The sequence below is a fragment of the Pseudopodoces humilis genome, chromosome 3 (assembly GCF_049639895.1).
Source record: "Pseudopodoces humilis isolate 2021_Gansu_Grassland_sample_001 chromosome 3, ASM4963989v1, whole genome shotgun sequence".
Lineage (NCBI taxonomy): Eukaryota > Metazoa > Chordata > Aves > Passeriformes > Paridae > Pseudopodoces > Pseudopodoces humilis.
In genome coordinates, this window is record NC_142202.1 from 38,502,752 (window position 1) to 38,523,920 (window position 21,169).

The window sequence follows — 21,169 nt, forward strand, 5'->3', positions numbered from 1 at the left end:
TTCTGCTTTCTTGTTGGCATAAGAGGTGCTTTAATCCAAATGCACTGGGTAGCATTTAGCTGCCTAGACACTTGAGTCTTCTTGCTATCTTAGCACACCTAGAGGAAGCAGGAGTACATCTTTGAGGAAATCTGCAATGAAGATTCATCCCCAGAATTGAAACAAGAAAGGGGAAATAAGAGGAAAAAAATACTAGGTGTTATCATGTAAGCACTTGATACACTATTTTTTGCTAAGGCCAGGATTCCACAAAGCACTTCAGTTTATGTAAGCGAGCTGTTGTAATATTGATTACACCCCTCCCCCTTGCCCTGTTTTTGCCAGTCTGATTCTGCCTGCTCTTGTCAAAACTTGGTTATTGTTTATTTACACATCCAAATCACAAAGAACCATTCTCAAGAATTGCAAGATACAGATTTTGAGCTAAAACTCTAGTATTTGCAACCATGTCAGCCTGGTCCTAGCAATAAAAACAGCTTTGCTTTCCTGCATGTGGCCTCTTTCTAGCATTTGGCTGCATTCTTGTAGCCCACAAGTAAAGTTCTATAGGCAAAGTGTCACAGGTTAAAGTTATATACTGTAGCCTTTCCCTTCCCCAACCTGTCCCTGAACCATTTGAAAAAAAATCCGTGCTGTTGAATGTTTATTTCAGCTCTTTTAATTTTTTCTTGTTTCACTGAGCAAAATAGTTTCTTTATGGCTTGGGAAGCTATTTGAGTTTTTTTGAAGTTACTTAAGTACTACCTAGGTATGTTCGGTTTGAGTCATGAGTCTTTTTTTTAATTGCTTTGACAAACAGTAAAAACCTAAAGATCACAATGTCCTAAAATAAAGCTAACAACATACTACTATAACAGTAATTTCATTTTACATTACAAGTTTCATTTGAGTTTATAGAAACAGTAGTAACTTCAGGTTTTTAAACTGAGGTCACATTTTTGTACATACAAAAAGTAAAACATTTAAACTTGTTACTTTCTTATTTCATTTTTTGGGAGAAGGGGAGGAAATAGGGAAGAATTTTCAGTTTTACTTTCTCAAATTGGCTTCTGTGCATAGTTTTATAAGGTATCTGAAACTTGTCTATTATATTGTGGCTAAGAGGGTGGTGCTTTTTAATTTTCTTGGCACACTGAGGTTATGTTAATGTGTTCAGTCGAAGTTTCTGTTAAAAATATTCTGTAGTAATATCTTTGTATACTTTCATGCGGAGCTTTGGATTTAGTGAAATTTCGCTTTACTTTTCTAAGTGCTAAGCAGTCTCAGGCAAGATATCAATGTTAGTAATGGTGTATTATAAATGTTAGCATGGGAAAATGGGGAAGAAAAATTATCTCCTAAAAAAGTTTACGGTTATTTTGTAACAAAAAAAGCCAAGGCTTGGCGGGAATATATTGCAATTTTGCAAAGTTATCTTCAATATACTCACTTAAAACCTTCAGTAAGATTTATGCAGAGGAACCCCTTTTGATATATCTTGTATTTTTTATCTATATGAGAGGCATGTGCAGCTTCTCCTTGAGGAAATTCTAACAGCAGAATGTTTGGATTTTCAAGCAAAGGCTGAGCCACGGGACTCTGGAAGCAATAGGCAAATTGAGAGGAAGGAAGTAGAAGTGTGGATGTGTTGGCATTAAAATGCAAAGTATTAGCAGCTGTTTATTCTGATATTTCCAAAAGGTCACTTAGATGTTACATTTTTTTCTCCTCTTGGTATTTCTTTCTGCTCCTTTTCTTTAAGAGGTTTGTAAATTCAGTTCAGAAAAATACCCGTCACTTATTCCTAATCACAAAAAAAAAAAAAAAATCAATTCTAGAATTGTTTTGTATTACATAACTAAATATATATAAATTTAACATACTCTTAATTAATTTCAAAATAAAAATCATAAAATGTTTGAAGTAAATTGAATAATTTACTATGTGTGCATGGTACATAGGTGCTGTTTGATAATAAGGGATGTAAAAGAGCACTTACTTTTGTCATCATTTCTCTAGCTAAAGCTGAATAGTGGAATCAGCTTTATACTGCTTAATAATGCTCATAAACTCAGTGGAAAATAGGTGTATGCAGAAGTGATTTTAGAACAGTTGGAGGTTATCTGGAAGTTAATTTCATTAGTGACTGATGGTGAATGGACTTGAGTCATGAGTTAAAATACACTTACTGCCTGTATTTCCTGATTAGAGAATGCTCTGAGGAATGTGTCCACTCTCACAGATAAGGTTTTGTTGGTCGAAGCCTGCACTTAAAAATGCCTTTTGTACCTTGCAATTCAAAATATGGAGGTACTTCCCTTCAAAAAGCTGTCTAAAGCTAACTCTGATCCCAGACTTGCATTCAGGATTTATTGGTATTTCATTTTCTTTCAAAGGAATTTGATGTTTGTTCAGTGAGGGGGTTAGTGTGTAAAAAGAATCACAATATTGTGAAATGTTTCATACTGCTTTTTCCCTTTTCTTGAGGGGAATAAAACCATTCTTGGATATCTATCAGTGTAACTGTATCCATATAAAATTTACTCTGCCAGGGATTCTGATAAAGCGTTAAAACTCTTACCTGTAAGTCCCAGGTCTGAGAAATGAATAATCTCCTCTGCCTCTGGGTAAAGTTTGTTACTTCATAGTAATTTTAAGTATCAATGTTAAAAAGAGCATTCATCTCTAATGACTATATCCAGATACTGAGTTTATGCTGTGCATTTCATGTGCTAAATTCTCATTTATTTCCCTGTGGATACCGATGCATGCAAAACTTTTTTACTTTTATCCCACAACAGTGAAATACTCAAGTCTTTACAGATTCCTGGGCTTTGACAGCACTGGACAACACAGCTTGTTCCACAGCCCTTCTATTTCCCACGGGCACAACTTGAGGGAAACATGCGAGGAGAAAGACACGTGGGTGGAGCTGCGGTCCCGTTGCCATTTCCCGGGCAGTTCCCGTTTCGGGCCGGGCCCTGCGCGGGGAGCGGCCCGAGCGCTCCGGCCGGGCTGGGACAGCGGCTCCGGCTCTGTCCGCAGCCCCCCAGGGCTCCCCGCACCCCTGCTGGAAACAGCGGCTCCAGAAACTCCAGGCTGGTGCTCGGAGCCTTCGGGAACCATTTTGACTGCAGGGCGGATCCCAGCTTGGGGCGGTGCCTGGTTTGAAGTCTCCGGAGCAGTGTCTGTGTTGAGGCTTTGAGACAGAGAACAGAGTCCTCTTGTGTCATTTAGGTTGTTTCATGCCGCCAGATTTCTTTTTTTATTTTTTAGAACGGTTCTTAAGAGATTGTCCTTTGACAATGTTTGACAGTCCAGTGTGTGCTGAAAGACACCCACTTTCTCAATCCAAAATCGTCTCGGTGTGGGGGCTTGGTATACAATAATAATTTATAATTAAACACTCGATAAGTAGCACTAACTTGTTGGACAGTCAAAACAACAAGTATGTGACTGTTAATTTAAGCAATTGGTCAGTTGTTACTGTAGGTGAAAACTTTGATTCTGAAGAAATTCTGAATGTGGAGTGAGCTGCCGTGTTCTCCCTGACCAGGTGCTGTTCCCTCAGCATAGCTTTGTAACCTTAGTTTTTTTTACCAGCTTTCTGCTTGTGAGCTGCTGCCATTAGAAACTCAGTAGGAGCAAAAGTCTGTGTTAATTTGCCTGACTGTAACTGCACAATTGAAGCAGTTTATCAGCAGGGGTTAGGACAATCAGCGTGTTCTGATGCTTCATGTTATAAAATTGCTTCTGTTGTTCAAACAGATACTGTAATTAGTGCATCATTTTAAACTGGTTTTCTGCAGGGCTGGCTTGGAGTTTCATCTGATCAAAAAAACCTCTATTTTTGGTACTTGCCTAAGCATTTATTTTGTTTTCAGGCCTCATTTGGTATTGAAATGTTAATATCAGGACTGTATCGTTCAAATACAGGTTTGGGGATGGATTGGCTGTTCTTCAGGATTTTTTTCTTTGCCTTTTACCAGTCAGTCCTGTCGAGACCTAAGATTCAGTCACAAAAATGGAAGGAGGAAGCCCCAGTTTACAGTTGTTACTGTCATACTAGCATTTAATACACAAATGAGCAGGGTGTTTCATACCAGGTAACAAAGATGACTGTGTTCTGCCTCTGGCACGTGTATAATTAGATTTCACTTAGGATAGTTTCATGAGGCATGGCGAGACAGTCTTTTAAGGGGCTGTTACGTGTTAAAATATGATCCCTCACCTTCTGCTTTCCCCAGCTACAGAACTGACCTTGTTTTGGCTCTCTGTAGCCCTTCATGGTTGTAAACTCCCTTGTCCAGCAGAAAATGAGGTGGGGAGGCATCTGCTGCATCAGCATGTGGTCTGAAAGGCTGGTGTGGTGCTTGGGGCCAGTGCCAGTGGGAGCAGTAAGGGCTGCCTGAACCTTAGGGAGTTGTTACACTGCTCAGGAAAGGATGCAGTAATACAACAGTAAGAGATTATCCAAGTGGTTTTTTGCTTCACAATGTCTGGACTTCTCATGAATACGGGTTAGCTGATGTGGAATTATTTGTAGACGGAATGGTTTATTCCTTGCACAACGTTACAGAAATCTTCTGTCTTCTGGATGTTTGTTTTGAACTATCTGCAGCAAAGAAGCCAAAAGCTTTAAAATACAATTTAAAATACAATTCTGTAGCCCAGGTTGGCAGAAGAGTTGCAAGAATGGAAGTTTCATTAAATGACACAAGACAGACAGCTCTTGCAAGGTTGGCAGTATATGACTTTAGGGCAAAGTGCATTCTTCTAAAATTCCTCTGACTTGGTTTTACCAGTTCAGCTGTGTCAACAAAAGGTTGTAAAGTAAGATGTAAGCTGTATTGAATAGTTGAATGATGTTTTTCCTGGCCTTAGTAATTTAGATATTGTTGCATGGCTGCAATACATACCATGTCTTACTTAAAAATAGTAAAATTAGATCAGGACTGCAATTTATTTACAATGACCTTATTTGTGACCTTTTATTTAAATTTAACTACTGTTTCAAAAGTCTTTAAAATCGACATGTTAGTTTTATTTTTTTAAATTCACATAGCTTCTTTTAAACTGCTCTTTGAATTATTTTTGAAACTTTAATATATGTGTGTGAATGATTTCATTATGGAAAAGAAATATTCACCTAGAGCTACTGTTAATTTCAGTGTAGCTGTAGCACAATTTATTAGACAAAATATATTGTGAGATTTTTACTAAACAGCTGAATTTTTTCTCTCCACATCTTACCTCCTCCATTTGACTGTGAGAAGTGGTGGTGAGTGATTATACTGGTTTTTATCTCTTAGGATAATTTTAATTAAAGTTCTTAGAGTGTACTTGAATTAAACCTTTGTATGGTTTGAAGGACTAAAGCTATTCTAATGCCTTTTAATTTTAGTGTTCAATTTGACATTATATGAAAACATTCTTCCCTTTTGCTCTATCTTTTCTGAGGTTTTTGTCATTCAGCAGGGAGACCAGCTTGTTTAATAGGTTGGTGAAAACAGAATTTAATAGCCTATCACTTCAAGATGAGTGAGAATGCTAAGGTTAATTTTCAACACTTGCTTGAGCTGGTGACTTTAATTCTTTAAAAGATCCCTGCTGTTGGTACTGAGCTGGTTTTGTATCTTTTTAGTGGCCTACATTACAGGAAATTGTATGAGATGGAGTGGAAAAAAGTGCATAGAATGGAAGCTGCACTTTTTTTATTACTACAGAATAGTCCCCAGCTTTCTGAAAAAAGTGCTGTGTCAGAAAGTTGCTTCCACTCTAACCACATTGCATTCATTCTTTCACTCTTTCTTATTGTCTAACGAATATTTCTCTGGCTGCATATAAACAGCGTAGCATTTTCTCATTTGTTTCATTTTCATTTTTCGTTAATGGTATTCTGACATTTGGAAGTGATGGGATCCTACTTCACCAGTTTTTAATTTGTCAAGTTATTTTTCGTGAGTTGGCCATACTGGGGACGTCTTTGGGGTGAGAAATAAGGTTTGAGGGGTTTTTTTTAGGTTGATGATGAAATATTTTTGACAGCTTTCTTTGTGTTGATATTTTCCTTTTCTAACATTTGAATAATTTTAACAATTTCAGTCAACCTTGACACTTACTGGGTTTGAAGTTCTTTGAAACATACTGGCTAGATAGAGAAGAGACCTAACTTCATACTCTATTCTAAAGGAGTTTTCAGTCATCTGCTTTGTGTATCTTGCAAAAAGCTAGGTAAGCTGCTGTCTCATTCTTGTTCAGTCAGAGATTGAGGAATTAAGAAAGCTTTGGCATGGGATATGAAGATAATAGGAATGGCCATTTAGGCCCAAGATGCAGGAGGTGCAGGACCACAACTTGAAGTTACTGTGGTGTATGGTAGGATGTGTGGAAAATATGAGATACAATTTTACAGTAAGCTGGACTACTGTAGTTCCCCTCATGGAACAACCTTTCTAATATTTAAGTTTCATTTTGTGGATTCAAGTCAGTTGCATCTTTTACCTGCTTTTCTGCTTCCCCCTAAATCCCTCCTCAAGAAAATTCCTGTAGCTGAACCACTTTTTTTTGTGCAGCTAAAGTTTGAGGACTTGTAGCAATATTTTTTTTTAACTACCTAATACATTGACCCTAATAGCAAGATAAATATTGAGTAGTCCATTATTGTGCACAGGTACTTTGAGGATTAATGAGTGTATATGCACAGGCAAGAGAATGAAAGCAAATCTGTCTGCAGAATTAGGCTATATTTAAGGATACTGAAATTTCTGCCAAACAAGGAACACAGTGAAATTTCATCTGCCATTTATGTTGTCCTTAATGTTCTTTAATTTAGCAGACAAGATAGTTTGCTTATAATTAAGCTTTTCTAATACTGTTGTTCCCCAAGGTTGTGGCATAAATCACTTTACTTTGTGGTTTTCTACATCTTCAGTCTCCATTTTTCATGTATAATTCTTCCATAAACAATCTCTGGGATGCAGCAAGACTTCATGCTGCCAATTGCTTCTTGTGTATGTAATGTGATTTTGAATATATGCAGTTGAATTTCCTTTTCCCCAATCTTAGGTTTTCTGATTTTCCTGGTGCTGTTTCTTCCTTCACTGTGCATGCCCTTCCTGCTGTGTTAGCAAATGTTTCTTTCCCAAAATAATTCTCATGGCAATTTCTATTACTCCTGACTGCTTTTTCAATAGGTAGACCTAGCAACTAGGCTGAATGGTTCAACAGTTGCTACTGAAGGACAAGGGGCAGTGGACACACTGAAAGAAAAGGAATAATTTTTAAACCTAAGAAAAAGGGGGGTTTTTTTGTTGTTGTGACTGAACAGTGGTTGAACACTGAGCAGGTCTCTTGGGGGAGGGGATGAAGTCTCTGTCCTTGGAGGTGTTTAAAACCTGCCCGTAGCAACATACTTGAGTTGACCCTGCCCTGAGCAGGGGGTTTGGATTGGATGATGTTCAGGGTTCCTTCCCAGCCCAGACATTTTTTGAATCTATGAAGTGAACTGGTTTGTCTTATCTGCAGTTCACTTCAAGACAGCCACATCTTGTAGGTTTTTTTGTACCAACTTATGCAGTGAGGCAAGTTGTAGTAATTCTCTCCTGCCCATCTTTTCACTATTTATTCCCCTGGAAAATTCAAAAGAAAACTCTAATCAACCTTTAAAATCTTGGACCATATTTCATGAGTCTTCAGGAGGATACTTTCCTACTTGTGTTTAAGATATATTCAACTTTGCTGTTCAGGCTTTGCTATAGCAGACCATGTTTGAGAAAAGATGTATTCAAGACTTGTTGCACAGAGGATTAGTTTAATACAAATAAAGATTTTACTTGGGGGAAAATATGTTTCTCCAAACCATCCTTTTAGGGTTTAAAAGGAAAATAAGGTAGCAAAAAAAAGGTATCTCTTAAGCACAAGAGGTTTGCAGATTATCTCTGTTTCGTGAGTGTAAATTCTGTGTTTTGCAGCTGACTTTCTGTTGGAATGAATGAGCTAGTAAAGACCTGAATTTCCCATTTTGGGTAAAACCAAACATGTAAATAATCAAATATACATACTGATATAACATTCAACTAGCATTTCAATCAATTAGGAAACTGTTAACCCACTAAGAAAACCATCTTGTGAGACAGAATGGGAGCACTGGATGAAATCATAACTCCAGTGTATTGAGACAGAACATAAATTGGAAACCAATTCCAAACTCTATTTTTTCTCTTTTATTTTTTCAACAGTGTGAAATTTTATTCTTCTTAGCTTTTCTTTCAGTCTTACCATTTGACTTAATAAATAGCACTCTCAACACCAACGCGTTTATTACAGTAATTTATGGCCGTAGAAGAGCTTATCATAGTCATACACTACTTCATTTATCTTACTGATAAGTAGTTTGTATGATTTCTTGTGAGGTAAGGTCTCACCCTAATAATGCCTGTGATTATAAACCTTACACACATGTTCCACCTCAAAGTAAGTAATAAGGGGATAAAAAAATCTTCAGTATCATTTGTTTGTCCTATATGCAGCTTTTTGTTGTCTTTTAAACTGAACAAAAAATTCTTATGCTGCAACAGAGTATTTTGGAGTACAGTGCCAGTACTTGATGTAGCATTAATCTGAAGCAAGTTTTGGAGACTTTGCACCATATTATTTTCATTATGAGAGAAAAGGATATAACACCTTAAAGCCCCTTTATGTTTGCCCACACTATGTATAAACATGATGCATGGTGTTTAATGGCGTGGTGGCTAATACTTCATTTACTCATTCCTTGTCTTTCAGGAACAGAACTTGCTGCTTTACTTGGGGACACCTTTCCTTGTCACTTGTTCCTCTTTGCCTTATTAAATATGTTATATTTGTTTTGCCTCCTGTGCTACTATAGTTGCGCAGGTTTCTTGCATCTGGTGTAGCAAGGGACATTTCCCATTCCAACACAGTGTTAATGCAAGAACAGGTAGTTGCACATTTCTTCCTCTGCCCTCTGCTGGTTTAGGAACCTTCTCTCATTCTTCATACCTGTAATGTATTATTTTGTACGTTACCTCATATTAGTGTAACTTGTAACCGTCTTAAAAGAAAACAGCTCACTTGTGCTTTGGATTAAAAAAAAAAAAGGAATAGTTTAAAAAGTCATAGTGGAGTTTTGATCACGATTGAATAAATAGGTTGCAAATACCTTCCCATAGGCAGTTCTTTCAAGGATTATATTTCAAGAGAGAGCATGTTATAACTTGGCTGTACTTTGCGTCACATTCTGTATTATATCATAAGTGAGAGTTATTTTTCACTTTTGTTTCCAGCTTCTAAAATTGCTAGACCTATTTTCACAGCCCCCTTTGTTAAAAAGGTTGGGGAAGATAACATTAAAAACAGCAAAACACACCAGTATCTGATAGTATGGATTAATGGATATGTGGATATTACATACATAGTGAAAAGTAGTTTCAAAGCACTGATTCTTTTACATACATATTTCATACATCTCTTATGGTTCAGTTTTTTCCCCCCTTGTTTTTGTCTTTGTATATTCCACAAAGCATTTCAGACTTAGCTGAATTAAAAATAAAACACTACTGCAAGCATTGGTTGGTATTAAATCTTAGAACATTTCCTCAATTTATCTTATTTCCTGGATGAGTTTTTCATGAAGTCTGGGGGAAAAGATACATTTGGAATTAAAAAAATAAAAATGAAGTTAGTGTGAATTGTGTTTGAGCCACAAGGGTTTATCTTACAAATAGGAGGCTCTTCTATTATACCCAGATTTTTAAGTTTTAAATAAGTAGGGTTTGTTTATGTAGGCCTTTTTATAGATTCAAAGTTGTAACAAACTTTTTTTGAGGCCCTGTTTGGTTTTTTTTAACTTGTTATATTTAAAATATTGTCAAATTTAAATGAGGTTTCATAAAAAATTTAGCTAGCTTTATTCACTGTTTAATAAAAAAGGCATTGGGAAGTTTCTTTTGTGGTGTGTTTCATTATCTTTTTTTTTTGGAAGACTGGATAATTGAATGTGTTACTTTGTTGTTTTCTGTCGTTTAAAATTGAAATGTTTTGTTTAGCATGCTTTCCCTTTCTGAAAAGTTTATTTTATCTTTGGGATTACTAATACCATGGATGTGATGAGTAGCTATGTAATGGTGACCATCTTGTCACCTGTCCTTCTGTAACTTCAGTATTAAAGCCTTGTCATCTCCTCCTCTCTTTTCTTCATCCACTACATGCAGCTCTCCTTTGAAAACGGCAACTTCTGTTCCTTTTGTAGTGTTTGATTCTTTGAATCTTGTCTTCATGAGTATTTGAAAGTGATTCTTAACACTGGAGAATTGCTTTCCTGTTCTCTGTAGTGATTCAGATGGAGTTTCTATGTCTGGTGTCTGTTTCACTTTTCTTCAAAAGATTGGTTGCTTAACCAGTAGTATGTCTTATCTGTTTAACTCTTGAAAGGCTCTAAATAGTACTGAAAGTAATACTGTGTTTGTATTCTTATTTTTGTTCCTTTATTCAGCTGGGGAAGGTACTCTTCAGAAACAGATATGTACTGTAAACAAATATGTACTGTAATCTTTAAAAAAGTATAATATAGAGTAGGAGCTTCCAAAACACAAACAAAACCCCAAAAATTATATTTCGAAGGCTGAGTTCATATGATAAGAAAGTCTCCAAAGTATGAAGAAACGTTGCTGAAAATAAAATTCATGCTATTTACAGAATTGATTTTGTCTCCTGATATGATTGTTTTATACAGAATGTGCTTCATAGCTTCCATGTTTTAATTTTTTTTAGGAAGAACAGAATCGAGGCAAGGCCAACTGGGAACACCTGAATGAAGATTTACATGTACTTATCACTGTGGAGGATGCCCAAAACAGAGCAGAAATAAAGCTGAAGAGGGCTGTTGAAGAAGTAAGAAAGTTACTGATACCTGCAGTAAGTATTTATATGCAACCCTTTGATTTCCATTTTCAGAAGGTACTTTTGAAATACAGCTAACTTACTACAGGTGTAAGAGTAAGCCTGCAGAGTGGCATCGTAAAATGAAGTTAAGATACAACTTTGTAATAATCTAGTGATCTTTAAACTGCTTCATCTGAGGCTGAATTATTCCTTAGAAGAGAACAGTATTTTAAAGAGACTATTTTTTGTCCAAGATACAGATACAGGAAATAGTTATCACCTTCAAAAGGTAATGCTGAACTGTTACAAACACTAGTTTTCTCTCTTTTCTTCAGTATTAGTATTCTTCCCTTTAAGGCTGGGGAAGTATTAACAGGCTTTTTTGTTTCACTGTGAAATGATTCTGATACTTTAAGAAATGAAGACATGTTTTTTTTAGATGATCACCTTAAACATTTTGCAAAAAGAACAAAACCCTTTAGTATCAAAAAACTTTGCTGTCAGTATACTGGGAAGAAACAAAAGTAGTGAAACTGGAAAATGATAATTTCTCATTTCCTGATAGTATAAACTGGCTTCTGCACAGCTAGATGACTTAAATCCTTTTTCAGAGACCAGAATTACCCTCTGAGAGCCCTTCTCTTAGATCTTCTCTGTATTCTCACTCAAATCAGTGTGACTCAGTGTGACTGTATAGTGCATCCCATGCCATTAACTCGTATCTTGTGCTCATCTTTGCCACCACTTTTGTGTCCCTGTAAAATGATAAGAATAAATTAGATCTTTCTCAGTGGTGGAAAAATTTTCCGTCTTACAAGGAAAATTGAGACTATCTTGTGCAAGTAAGTAGTAGGGGGTATTAAAATGACCTTCTAATTTTGGGTACTTAGTGAATGCTAATAGATGCTGGCTGTGAGGAAACTTGTGGTTACACATGCTGTCTCTATAAGCAGATTTATTCAGAACACATTTTTAGAAATTACTAAAGATAGGGAGAAAGTCTTAAATTCTGAATTTCCAAAAAATGATAGAATATTAAGCAAGAGGTAGGAAAACTGATTTAGACCTCTTGACATTGTGCATTGGCAATTTCTGAAAGCTAGAGAAAGTAGATCTTCAGAATTTACTCAGTTATTAAAGAGACCTTGAGCACATTAGGCTTGAGTTCATAGCCAGGATTTTTATACAGGCAAAATTTTGAAATGCTTATGTTCATTCTTAACCTACTACAGAGCAAACAGTTTAAAAACCAAACTTCCTTGTGAATTAATTTTGTCAGATGTCTGTTCATTCTTCTGCCTCCCCCTGAATGCTGAATAATATGACTGAAGGGTCAACTTCAGGATGAAAGGTTACAAAACCCGCAGTATGTCTGAAGTGCTGATGCGTAGACTCCGTGTTATGCTTGTGTTGTGGAGCTGTTGGATGGGTGTGTTCTGGGCCTCAAAAAGAGTGTAATGCATTCGTAAGTAGTTCTTTCATTGTGAAGGTGACAACCAGCTCTTTGTCTTGAAAGCACTCTGCCTCTTGTAGTAGCTTAATCAATTGGGGAAGCACTGTAATCCTGATTGTAGGAATAATTGTTTTTCCCCTTTAATGAAAAGGAACAACACAGGGCTAACTATTGTTTGAATAGAAAATAACTTGAAATACGCTTTGTCAGTTCACTTCATTATCATCTTTATGTATTATGCATAGGCATAAGAAATTTGGGTGGTACATATTACTTGCACAAGAGTTAAAGGTCTGTTGGCTGTAATTTCTCAAAATTATGCCTTGCTGAAACAAGTATGTGTAGTACATACTAATGGATTAGTGTATGGGTGAACTTGGGTTTTTACTACCTATTGTATCTGTTCAATTAGTATAAAAAAATGAAATTGTGGCTTCAGGCAGTTTGAGAGCTGAAAAAATTCAGTTTAGCATTAAAAGATAGGAATTGAAAACCTCTATGAGGGAAGTCATAAACCTTCAAATAATCAGGATAAGCATAAGGAAAGAAGGGAAATCCTAGTGAATTATAACAATATGAGTGAAACTGTGGATGTTGGAAGATGCCAAAGATACTCTAACATGTAAGAATGGAAAAAATAAAATTCCCTTTCACGTGGTAGAATACCTGCAGCTATTAATGTTTTTCAGATAAATGTCAAAGGATTAAAATGGAAAAAAAGATTATGTATGTCTGTTCTGTCACTGTCCAACTTGATTAAAATTTGAGACTATGTAGGAGAGAAGACTCATTTTCATTCTTGCCATACAGTGTGACAATGGTTTGGGTTTATGAAATAAATTTTAGAAATGTGTTAAGTGTTATGGTGTTCAGAGATGGAAATTAGTTCCTAATGTTTTGGAATGATCAGTTATTTTTGTACTCAAGATGTTAAAAATCCTAATTACATTTTCTAGCATCAGTGCATATAGGCCTATTTCTTAAAGTGGATTTCTATTTGAATGTACTTGGGTGAACAGAGACTATTTCAGTACTAAAGTGTGTTTCTTACATTTCTGAATCTGGATCATTAGTGTTTGGTTTTTTTTCTCCATTCTGGATGTGAATTATTATTTTCCCTTTTCACTTGCTCTTGCATTTTACCAAGATAGTGATACAGTCAAGTAGTTTATCTTTAGAAATGAAAAGCACAACTTGAGGAAGACTGGCTGAATAAGCCATTTTTTTTCTCCTTGAGGAGAAAGGCCAACTTTTTTTTTTTTTTCATTATTATTCATTTGTATTTAATTTACATTTCTTTAGTATGAAGCATTTTTTAAAAATCTTTGGCTGTACTTCAAGTTCCATAGGATTAATTCTTTTCCTCTTCCCATAGCTCTGTGAGATACTGGTCTTTTATCTACACCTGCAAGATCGCACAGTATTACTTCCTTCATGTTTTTCTTCAAAAAAAGCAGTATTAATAAAGCAGTCTGCAGATTTTTGGGATCACATCAAGTTGTACTCTCCTTATGCCTCTTTCTGGAGTGAATCCTCCAGACCACTGATCTCTGTTGCGAGAGCTTTGAGAGTTGTTTGTTATTTGCATGAGTTAAGTGAGGATGGCTGGTTCTCTTGCAAAGGAGAGGCAAAAGGTGCTCTGGTTTGATAACTGCAGAATAGAAGAAAAAAATCAGAACCTGTTTGGGGGCATACATAGTAATGAAATATAGCACCAAACCAGAGCATCATTCAAGGTTTGAAGTTGTTCTTTGAGCTCCTGGGCTGTAGGGCTGAACTCCTCTGCCAGAAATGTTTGGCCTTCTGCATATTCTAAGAAGCGTTGAATAAATGTTTCTACCTGAATGAGTTTATCTAGATATTCCTTGTATTTTAGAGATGACCAAGTCTCATTTAATTACTAATTCACCTTTACTAGCTGCCTTTATAAAGGATGAGACACACATGATACAATTCAAATTAGGGACAGATGATTTTTACTGCTTTCTTCTTTAGATTCCATGTTGCCTTTCCAAGGAAAAGATTGTATTTCTGGTTTCCACTTAGCTATTCTAAATTGGTCTGGAATCAGTGATTTTTTTTTTATTTTTTTTTTTTTTATTGCTTTTCTAATGTTGGGGCAGCTGTAATTTTATTTGGTTGCTGCTGTTCCATCTTCTTGGAAGACAGCTACAACACAGAATTATTCAGGGATGCTCCTTGACAAACTGTGTATAATTTGCCACTACTATGCAGAATTTTACAGTTGTCATGATAGGAGATAACGTTTCAGTAGAAGCTTGTTTCATTTTGCTCCTACATTTGGATCTTGCCTGTACTAGTGATTTTAGACTTAACAGTTTTGAATATCTTCAAATTTAGCTGTATGAGAAAGTACATGTGCTGTATACAGCATAATTTTTACAAATTGGAGCATTTTTTATAGTGGTGCTTGGTATGTAGTCATTCACTAATTGTCCTCCTTCTGTTAAGGCCCAGTTACTAGAGATGTTGTTTTGATGGTATTTCTGTTTTTACTCACATTTACATACAACACTTTTTCTTTTATATAACAGGAGAGAATATTATGAAGGAGCGATAGTATTGGTAGAGTGGTTTATTTTTCACTTGAATAAGCTAAAAGCATTTCTTTCTAAAAGACTGCTTTCAGTATGTGTGATGAGGTGGGGCTTGTTTATTAATTAAAGTGAATTTCTAATACTCTCTTTATAAGCATGGTTGTAAATTTTCCTTATGGTTTATTTTCAGCTACTTAGAGTAAACTGAAGGATGTCTTAATTTTTACCCTGGGAACTTGGTGTGCTGTGAATTCCATCTCAGAATACAGAGAGAAAAAATTAATTTAAGACTGTTTAAACGTCCTTTAGTTAAGAAAAAGAATGTAGTTGTTATAGTAATGCTATAATAACTGTACATAATTTGTTGCTCTGTAATTAAGACTAGCAAAAGCTTGACATTTAGAAGATATTAACAGAAGATTTCTTTTTTTTTATTAGCTATCTAAAAAGTCACAATAAATTCTGCATGCAAGTTAGACTTCCTTGAATAGCTCTTTCTAATTCATTCCTGCATGGTGTGTTGGTTTTACATTTTTGCTTTCACAAGTGAGAATATAGTGCTGTCTTGTATAGTTTCCCTGTTGAACTGTTGGTCATACTGTGCAATCCATTGTTTGCTGCTTACTCAGTTCAAGTCATGAAATTAATAAGTGATACAGTAGCAGGAAAAGGATACTGCTGTCCTTAAGAGCATTTTAGGAAATTCCTACGTTTTGACTGATTTGTCAAGTTCCGATACAAGTCACTCAGGGCGGGTGATCAGACAGGAAGCTCTGTACGAAGGGCAGCGAGACAGCCAAACGCCTTGGCAGTGACTGCTGGATAACGTGGTAAACTTTTTGATGTGGGGGAGAGGTGACAGTGCATTATTTTTAGTAGTGTGAAGCGGGCTTAATGTTTCCATGGCTATATGGACTGAGGGCTGCTGCAGTCCTGCCATTCCTTCATGATTTGCTGTTCCTGCTTCCTGTTTTGCATCGGAAAGCCCTGGCCTTCATCGGGCGAGTCCATTTGGTGGAGAGCTGAACCTCATGGAATGACTTGTTGAGGAGTCAGGCCTGGTCAGGTTTAGGACTGACAGAATTGATGGCATGAGAACAGGCAGACAGGGAAAAACGGTACTGAAGCAGACCACCCTTAAATAAACATACATTTCTGTAGAACTGCAAGTGAATATGTTCACGTGCAAATAGCATGAGAGTAAAATACCCTGCTACAGTGAATTTCTGATTAGGGCAGTGAAAAACAAAGGAGGACTGTAAGTGTTCCTCTTTGTGTGTTCCACTGTCCAGTATGTCTACTACTGGTAATTTCAGTTTTATTCACAAATTGAGTAAAGAATTGTGAGGGTTTTGTTGAGCAGTCCTTAAGTAAATTCTGTTATTAATTTTAACAGTCTGACTTCCCTGAAAATACTTACTGTCATGCAAGTCTGAGTTTTAAAAATGAGAACAAGAATTTCTTACACCAGTTCACAAAGGAAACATTTACATATTGCACTTGATACGTGACTGCAGTGTTAAAATTTTGTGTTTACATTAGTATTAACAAAATTATTTTGGGCCAGCTGCAAGTGAGAAGTAACTCTCTCCATCATTGTGTCCTGTGGTGGAAACTCTCTAGACCATTTGGTTCATTACCACCAAAATAATATCTGTTGAATGCAGATGTTTATTAGAGACCATACTTACTACAGTATGTCTTGATGATTTTCAGCTGGATTGAGGTAAATCTAGTTTAAATTTTGTTACATTTGTCAACTCTCCTGAAGCGATCATCTTAGTACAAAGGAGAAAATTAGAATTGTTCATCAGAATATTGTTCAGTGATAGAGCACTGGAACAGGCTGGCCAGAGAGGTTGTAGAGCCTCCTTCTCTGGAGGTATCTAAAACCCACCTGGAACCTACTCTGGGTGAGGATTAGATGGTCTCCTGAGGTCCTTTCCAATCCAAATCATTCTGTGATTCCGTGACGAGAATGTTGAAGAGATATAAAATGTGCTATTTATATTACGGTTATAAATATGTTTTCAGCTTCCATTTTCAGAAAGTTGACAAATAATTAAATGGCAGGTACAAATTTATGATGAGCTGTGCCTTCACATATTTCAGTTGATTGTTCTACAAATTCGGATGAATAGTCAAGATCAAATATAACTATATAAATATGTCTAGTTTTATTAGCTTACAACTTAGTTAGCAGTTAGTAGGGATTCTTATTTCATCTAGGTTTTTCTTATTGTTATTCAATTTCATATATAGATGGGAAAAAGAAGCTTCTCTAGCAGTTATTTCTAAGCACCTTAATCCAGGTGTTTACTCTGAATCTTCTGGACATCTTTGCTGGCTTCTAGAACCCAAGGAAATTAGTTGTGCCTACATACAGTTGCCATTGAATACCCTCTCTTTTCCCCTTTTTCTTCTTCTCCACCATCCTCTATATTTGTTTATTTAAGGTGTTAAAAATTTATAACTTGAGAAAGGGTAGATCTAGTTTTTGGAAAAGAACTTGGGAAACTTAGAAAATAGTCTCTTCTCAAAGAGAAGCAAAGACACTCTGTTGCCTGAAACTCAGTAGGGACGTGCCCTTCCAAAACTGATTAGGAGCTCTAATTAGGTTCTGCATGGGTTTTGTCTGTCTTCCAGAAATGTTGCCTAATCTGTTTGTTTTTTTGGTAGACATAGTTGTGGGAGAAAAAATGTACAGATCTATACCATTTCTTGTTTTTTTGTTTTGCGGTACGTGTAACTTTTTAATTTTTCATCTCATTTTTATAATTTGCTTCTTTAGTCTTGGCTGTTTTCCCAGTGCTTCCTCTAGTCATTTCTTCTTTCTATTTCATCTTCCATACTTTTGTTCTTTTTTCTGTTGATGGTCCTGGAAGAGAACACGTAAGTTGGGATCTTTATGTAAAATCTTGTTAAAGCATTTCTCCACTTATTCAAAAAGCAGATGATTAAGCTACAGTTCTCCTTGTCTGACCATGTTAATGAAGATGATGACAAAACTGCAATGAATTACCCATGTGTTATTTATCTTATCCTTCATTTCTAGTTACATTTGGGTTTTGGTTGGTTGATTTTCTTTTTTGAAATCTCAACTTTATACCTGAGTGACAGAAAAATGGTAATTGTAGAATTGTGATTCCTAGGGCGATGTAGTATAAAGAGTAGGAATTTGTTACCCTGCACTTTTAACACATTTTAATGCTTAACACTAACCACATTATATTAAGGAGGTGAGCTCAGATCACTTGATGTATGAGTCGACTTGGAATGATTTCTAGAAGGATCTTAGCAATTTCAAAGATTTTTTGTGTGAAACAATAGTTAAGTAACTAGTAAACATTTCCTTTTTCCAGCCAGTTGAAGCATTATTTATTGCCAGTGTTAGTTTTGAAATCTAGATTTCTAATTATACAAAAGTAAAGTTTGTCGTACAGACATCTGTGGTTTAACACTGACTGATGATTTACAGCCATCTAGTTGTTCTACATTGTGCTATTTTGACATCAGACAGAAAATTCTAACCTGTGGAAAAGTGCCAAGGGTTTTTCACCTACTATTCAATAGAAAACTTAAGTGTTTCTATTTTAACACAGTACAGAAATACCTGGGCTTTCAGTGGAGGAATAATTTGGTTTCTTTTTCTTTCATTAATTGTTTATAGGCTAAGACTTTAATACAGGAGTGTTATGGATACTGTTAGCAGGATAAACATAGGTGGGCATGATCTAAGAGACTGGAGCTGATCATGTTAAATAGCTTATATGATTTTGGACTAGGCCATTTGTAACATACTTTATATTAAATTGGAGAGTGGTAAAACATCCTGGAAAGTGATTAGATGAGATCTTACTGGAAAGTTGTGTTGCTTGGAAAACAGTTAATAAGGAAAAACATTTAAGATTCCATCAAATAGTATGTTATATTTCTTGTGTGTTGTTGGAAATGGTATAGGTTTTTATAATTCTTCCATATTTCAATAAGTATTTTAAAAGCTTTGCCTTATTTTCAGACTTACTTTATTCATAGGGATAGCTTAATAAAAACAGCACCGCCTTCTACATTTTCAGTATTACCACTGTTAGCTAATTTTTAATGTTTTCACAACATCTATGTATGTAGTAAATTATGTTCATCAGTTTCAACTTCCATTGTAAAGTGAAACGTGTTTTATGTTCCAAATCACTTGGAAATACAGGATAGAAGGAAATTTCAACACCAGCAAATCTAATGAAGTCAGAAGTCTCTAGCATTATATCCAGTTCTTTGATATTGCAGCTTTTTATAAATGGATTGGAAGATGTGAATTTTTTTTATTTGGCCAAACACAGCTGTAGATACTTAGAATTTCAGCTGCTTTATTTATAAATAATTCCAGCCTTTGATATATACTTTGCTACAGCCTCCAAAATCCTACATTACACTACAAATCCTTTTTCATGAGACTAAAAAAACCAAAGCCCCAAAACAACTTGGAGTTAGCTGTCTTAGAATCATTTGAAGCAGTTTTCATGAAGACAAAATTTTCAGTCATGTAATTGCATGCATTGCTATGCCCTCATCTTAGAATCTTTATGATTCCTTCATTCTCTAGCTTGTGTCCTAGTTTGAAAACAGAACTTTAACTTAGGCTACCTGACTTTCTTGGTGGCTGTGCTAACTGTATTGATACAGTTCTGCTAAAGCAAGCAAATGATACAGCAGGTGAAATTGGAACTAGAATAGGTGGAGTTTGGGATTTGTCAGGTGTACACACGGGTACTTGAGTGCCATAGTGAAGGAAGGGGATAATTCCATTTCCTTGCTCAGCCTTTTGGCTGTGTTTGGCAGTGGGTGGCCTTATTTTTCTGTCTGCTAGTCTGAGGTTTGAGTTTTTAATGAGCAGGCCTGAAGTTCCAAGGGTCTTAAAGAAAAGTTTCAAAGTTTTAAAATAGTTGGCTTACTTAGTTTGTTAGAATTAACAGCCAAAATCATTACTGTCAACAGATATCAGGTGTTTTGAATAATAAAATCTTCACGTATTGTGCAGAAAAGCTGTTTGCAGGAGTATAATCACTTGTTTTATCTTGGAAGATAAGTTCTGAAAGACCAGGGGAGCTAAGAGGTGTGTTTGAATTTCTCCTGGCTTAAACCTGCTGTGGTATATATGGTAATACTTGTGCTAATCTGATTTGCCAGTTAATGGTATCCTGGCATTTGGAACAGATAGACTATTGATACAGTGTTGGGAAGAACGCTGTTTGTTCTTAATGCCTGCAAGAGCAAAGCCTGTATTTGCCTTTCTGTAATCATTTATGAAATTATTGGTTCATTTCCAAAGAGGGTGGTTGGGCTGTGGAGGGGGACTCCCTTAGTGATCCTTGCAATACCAATTCCTCACCTTGTGTTTGGTAGAGAACTCTTCAGAGATACTTTATTACACAGTGAGCTGCGAGGACAGCTTCAGGGAAATCTTACTTTTAATGATCCAAAGGTCAATCAGGTTCAAGAAAGATAAACAGAAAAATATCAGGCTTTTAAACTACATCAGATCATAGAAACACTTGTTTTCTCCTTTGATAGCAAGAATACTTTAAATAAACCTTAACTTTTTCAGCTGTAAAATGTGATTGAGAGCACCTTGCTTTTTTTTTGAATACCCTGAGAGGTAAGTGTTTACTTAATAAATATGTGAGAGGTCATTGTTGGAATACACTTTATTTTATAGCAATCTGTAGTTTTACAGGTGATTCTTGGAGACAGAAGGATGAGCAAAGTTTTTATTATCCTATTATGTAGGACTGGAGATTGCAGGGGAGAGTCTGAAGGTTCTTAGTGTTCATAAAAAATTGTGCTAGTAAGTGGTTTCATTGATTTCAGTTTAGAATTAATAAAAAATAATTTTTTGTGTGTGTTGCATAAGCCTAAATACTGTGTATTGCCAAAATATTTTTATGGTGGCAGTTTTTAACATTTATGTGTGTGTATATATATATATATATGTTATCTTCAGGTATGTTTCCTTTGTGCTACAGGTAAATTGGGCATTAAATTATATGTCTTGTCTTCCTTACGAAGTAAATGGGAAGATTAGCAGTTGTGCAGAATCAAATAGGAGTCCTGCTCAACTGGACAGCCTTACAGGAACTCTACCAGTGTCATATGAGAAGATGTCATCCCTGTTTCCATGTAAATCATTCTGCAGTGCTTGGAAAATATAGTGAAGCATGTAAGACACTAAAGCTGACAAATACCACAATTTATTCTTACTATGTCATGCTTTATATTT

The 21,169-nt window shown here is 35.8% G+C and overlaps 1 protein-coding gene across 8 annotated transcripts in view; it reads left to right on the top strand.

Moving 5' to 3' along the window:
* The window catches only part of QKI (QKI, KH domain containing RNA binding), a 152,269-nt gene that overhangs the window by 88,466 nt on the left and 42,634 nt on the right, over positions 1-21,169 (top strand). For all 8 annotated transcript variants that reach the window (XR_001331753.2, XM_088053367.1, XM_014255957.2 and 5 more), the window contains exon 4: positions 10,774-10,917. Coding sequence is in view for 7 of the 8 variants with exons in the window: in XM_088053367.1 (XP_087909493.1) it covers positions 10,774-10,917 (144 nt within the window). In the remaining variant the exon portion in view is untranslated. The remainder of the gene's footprint in view (positions 1-10,773; positions 10,918-21,169) is intronic.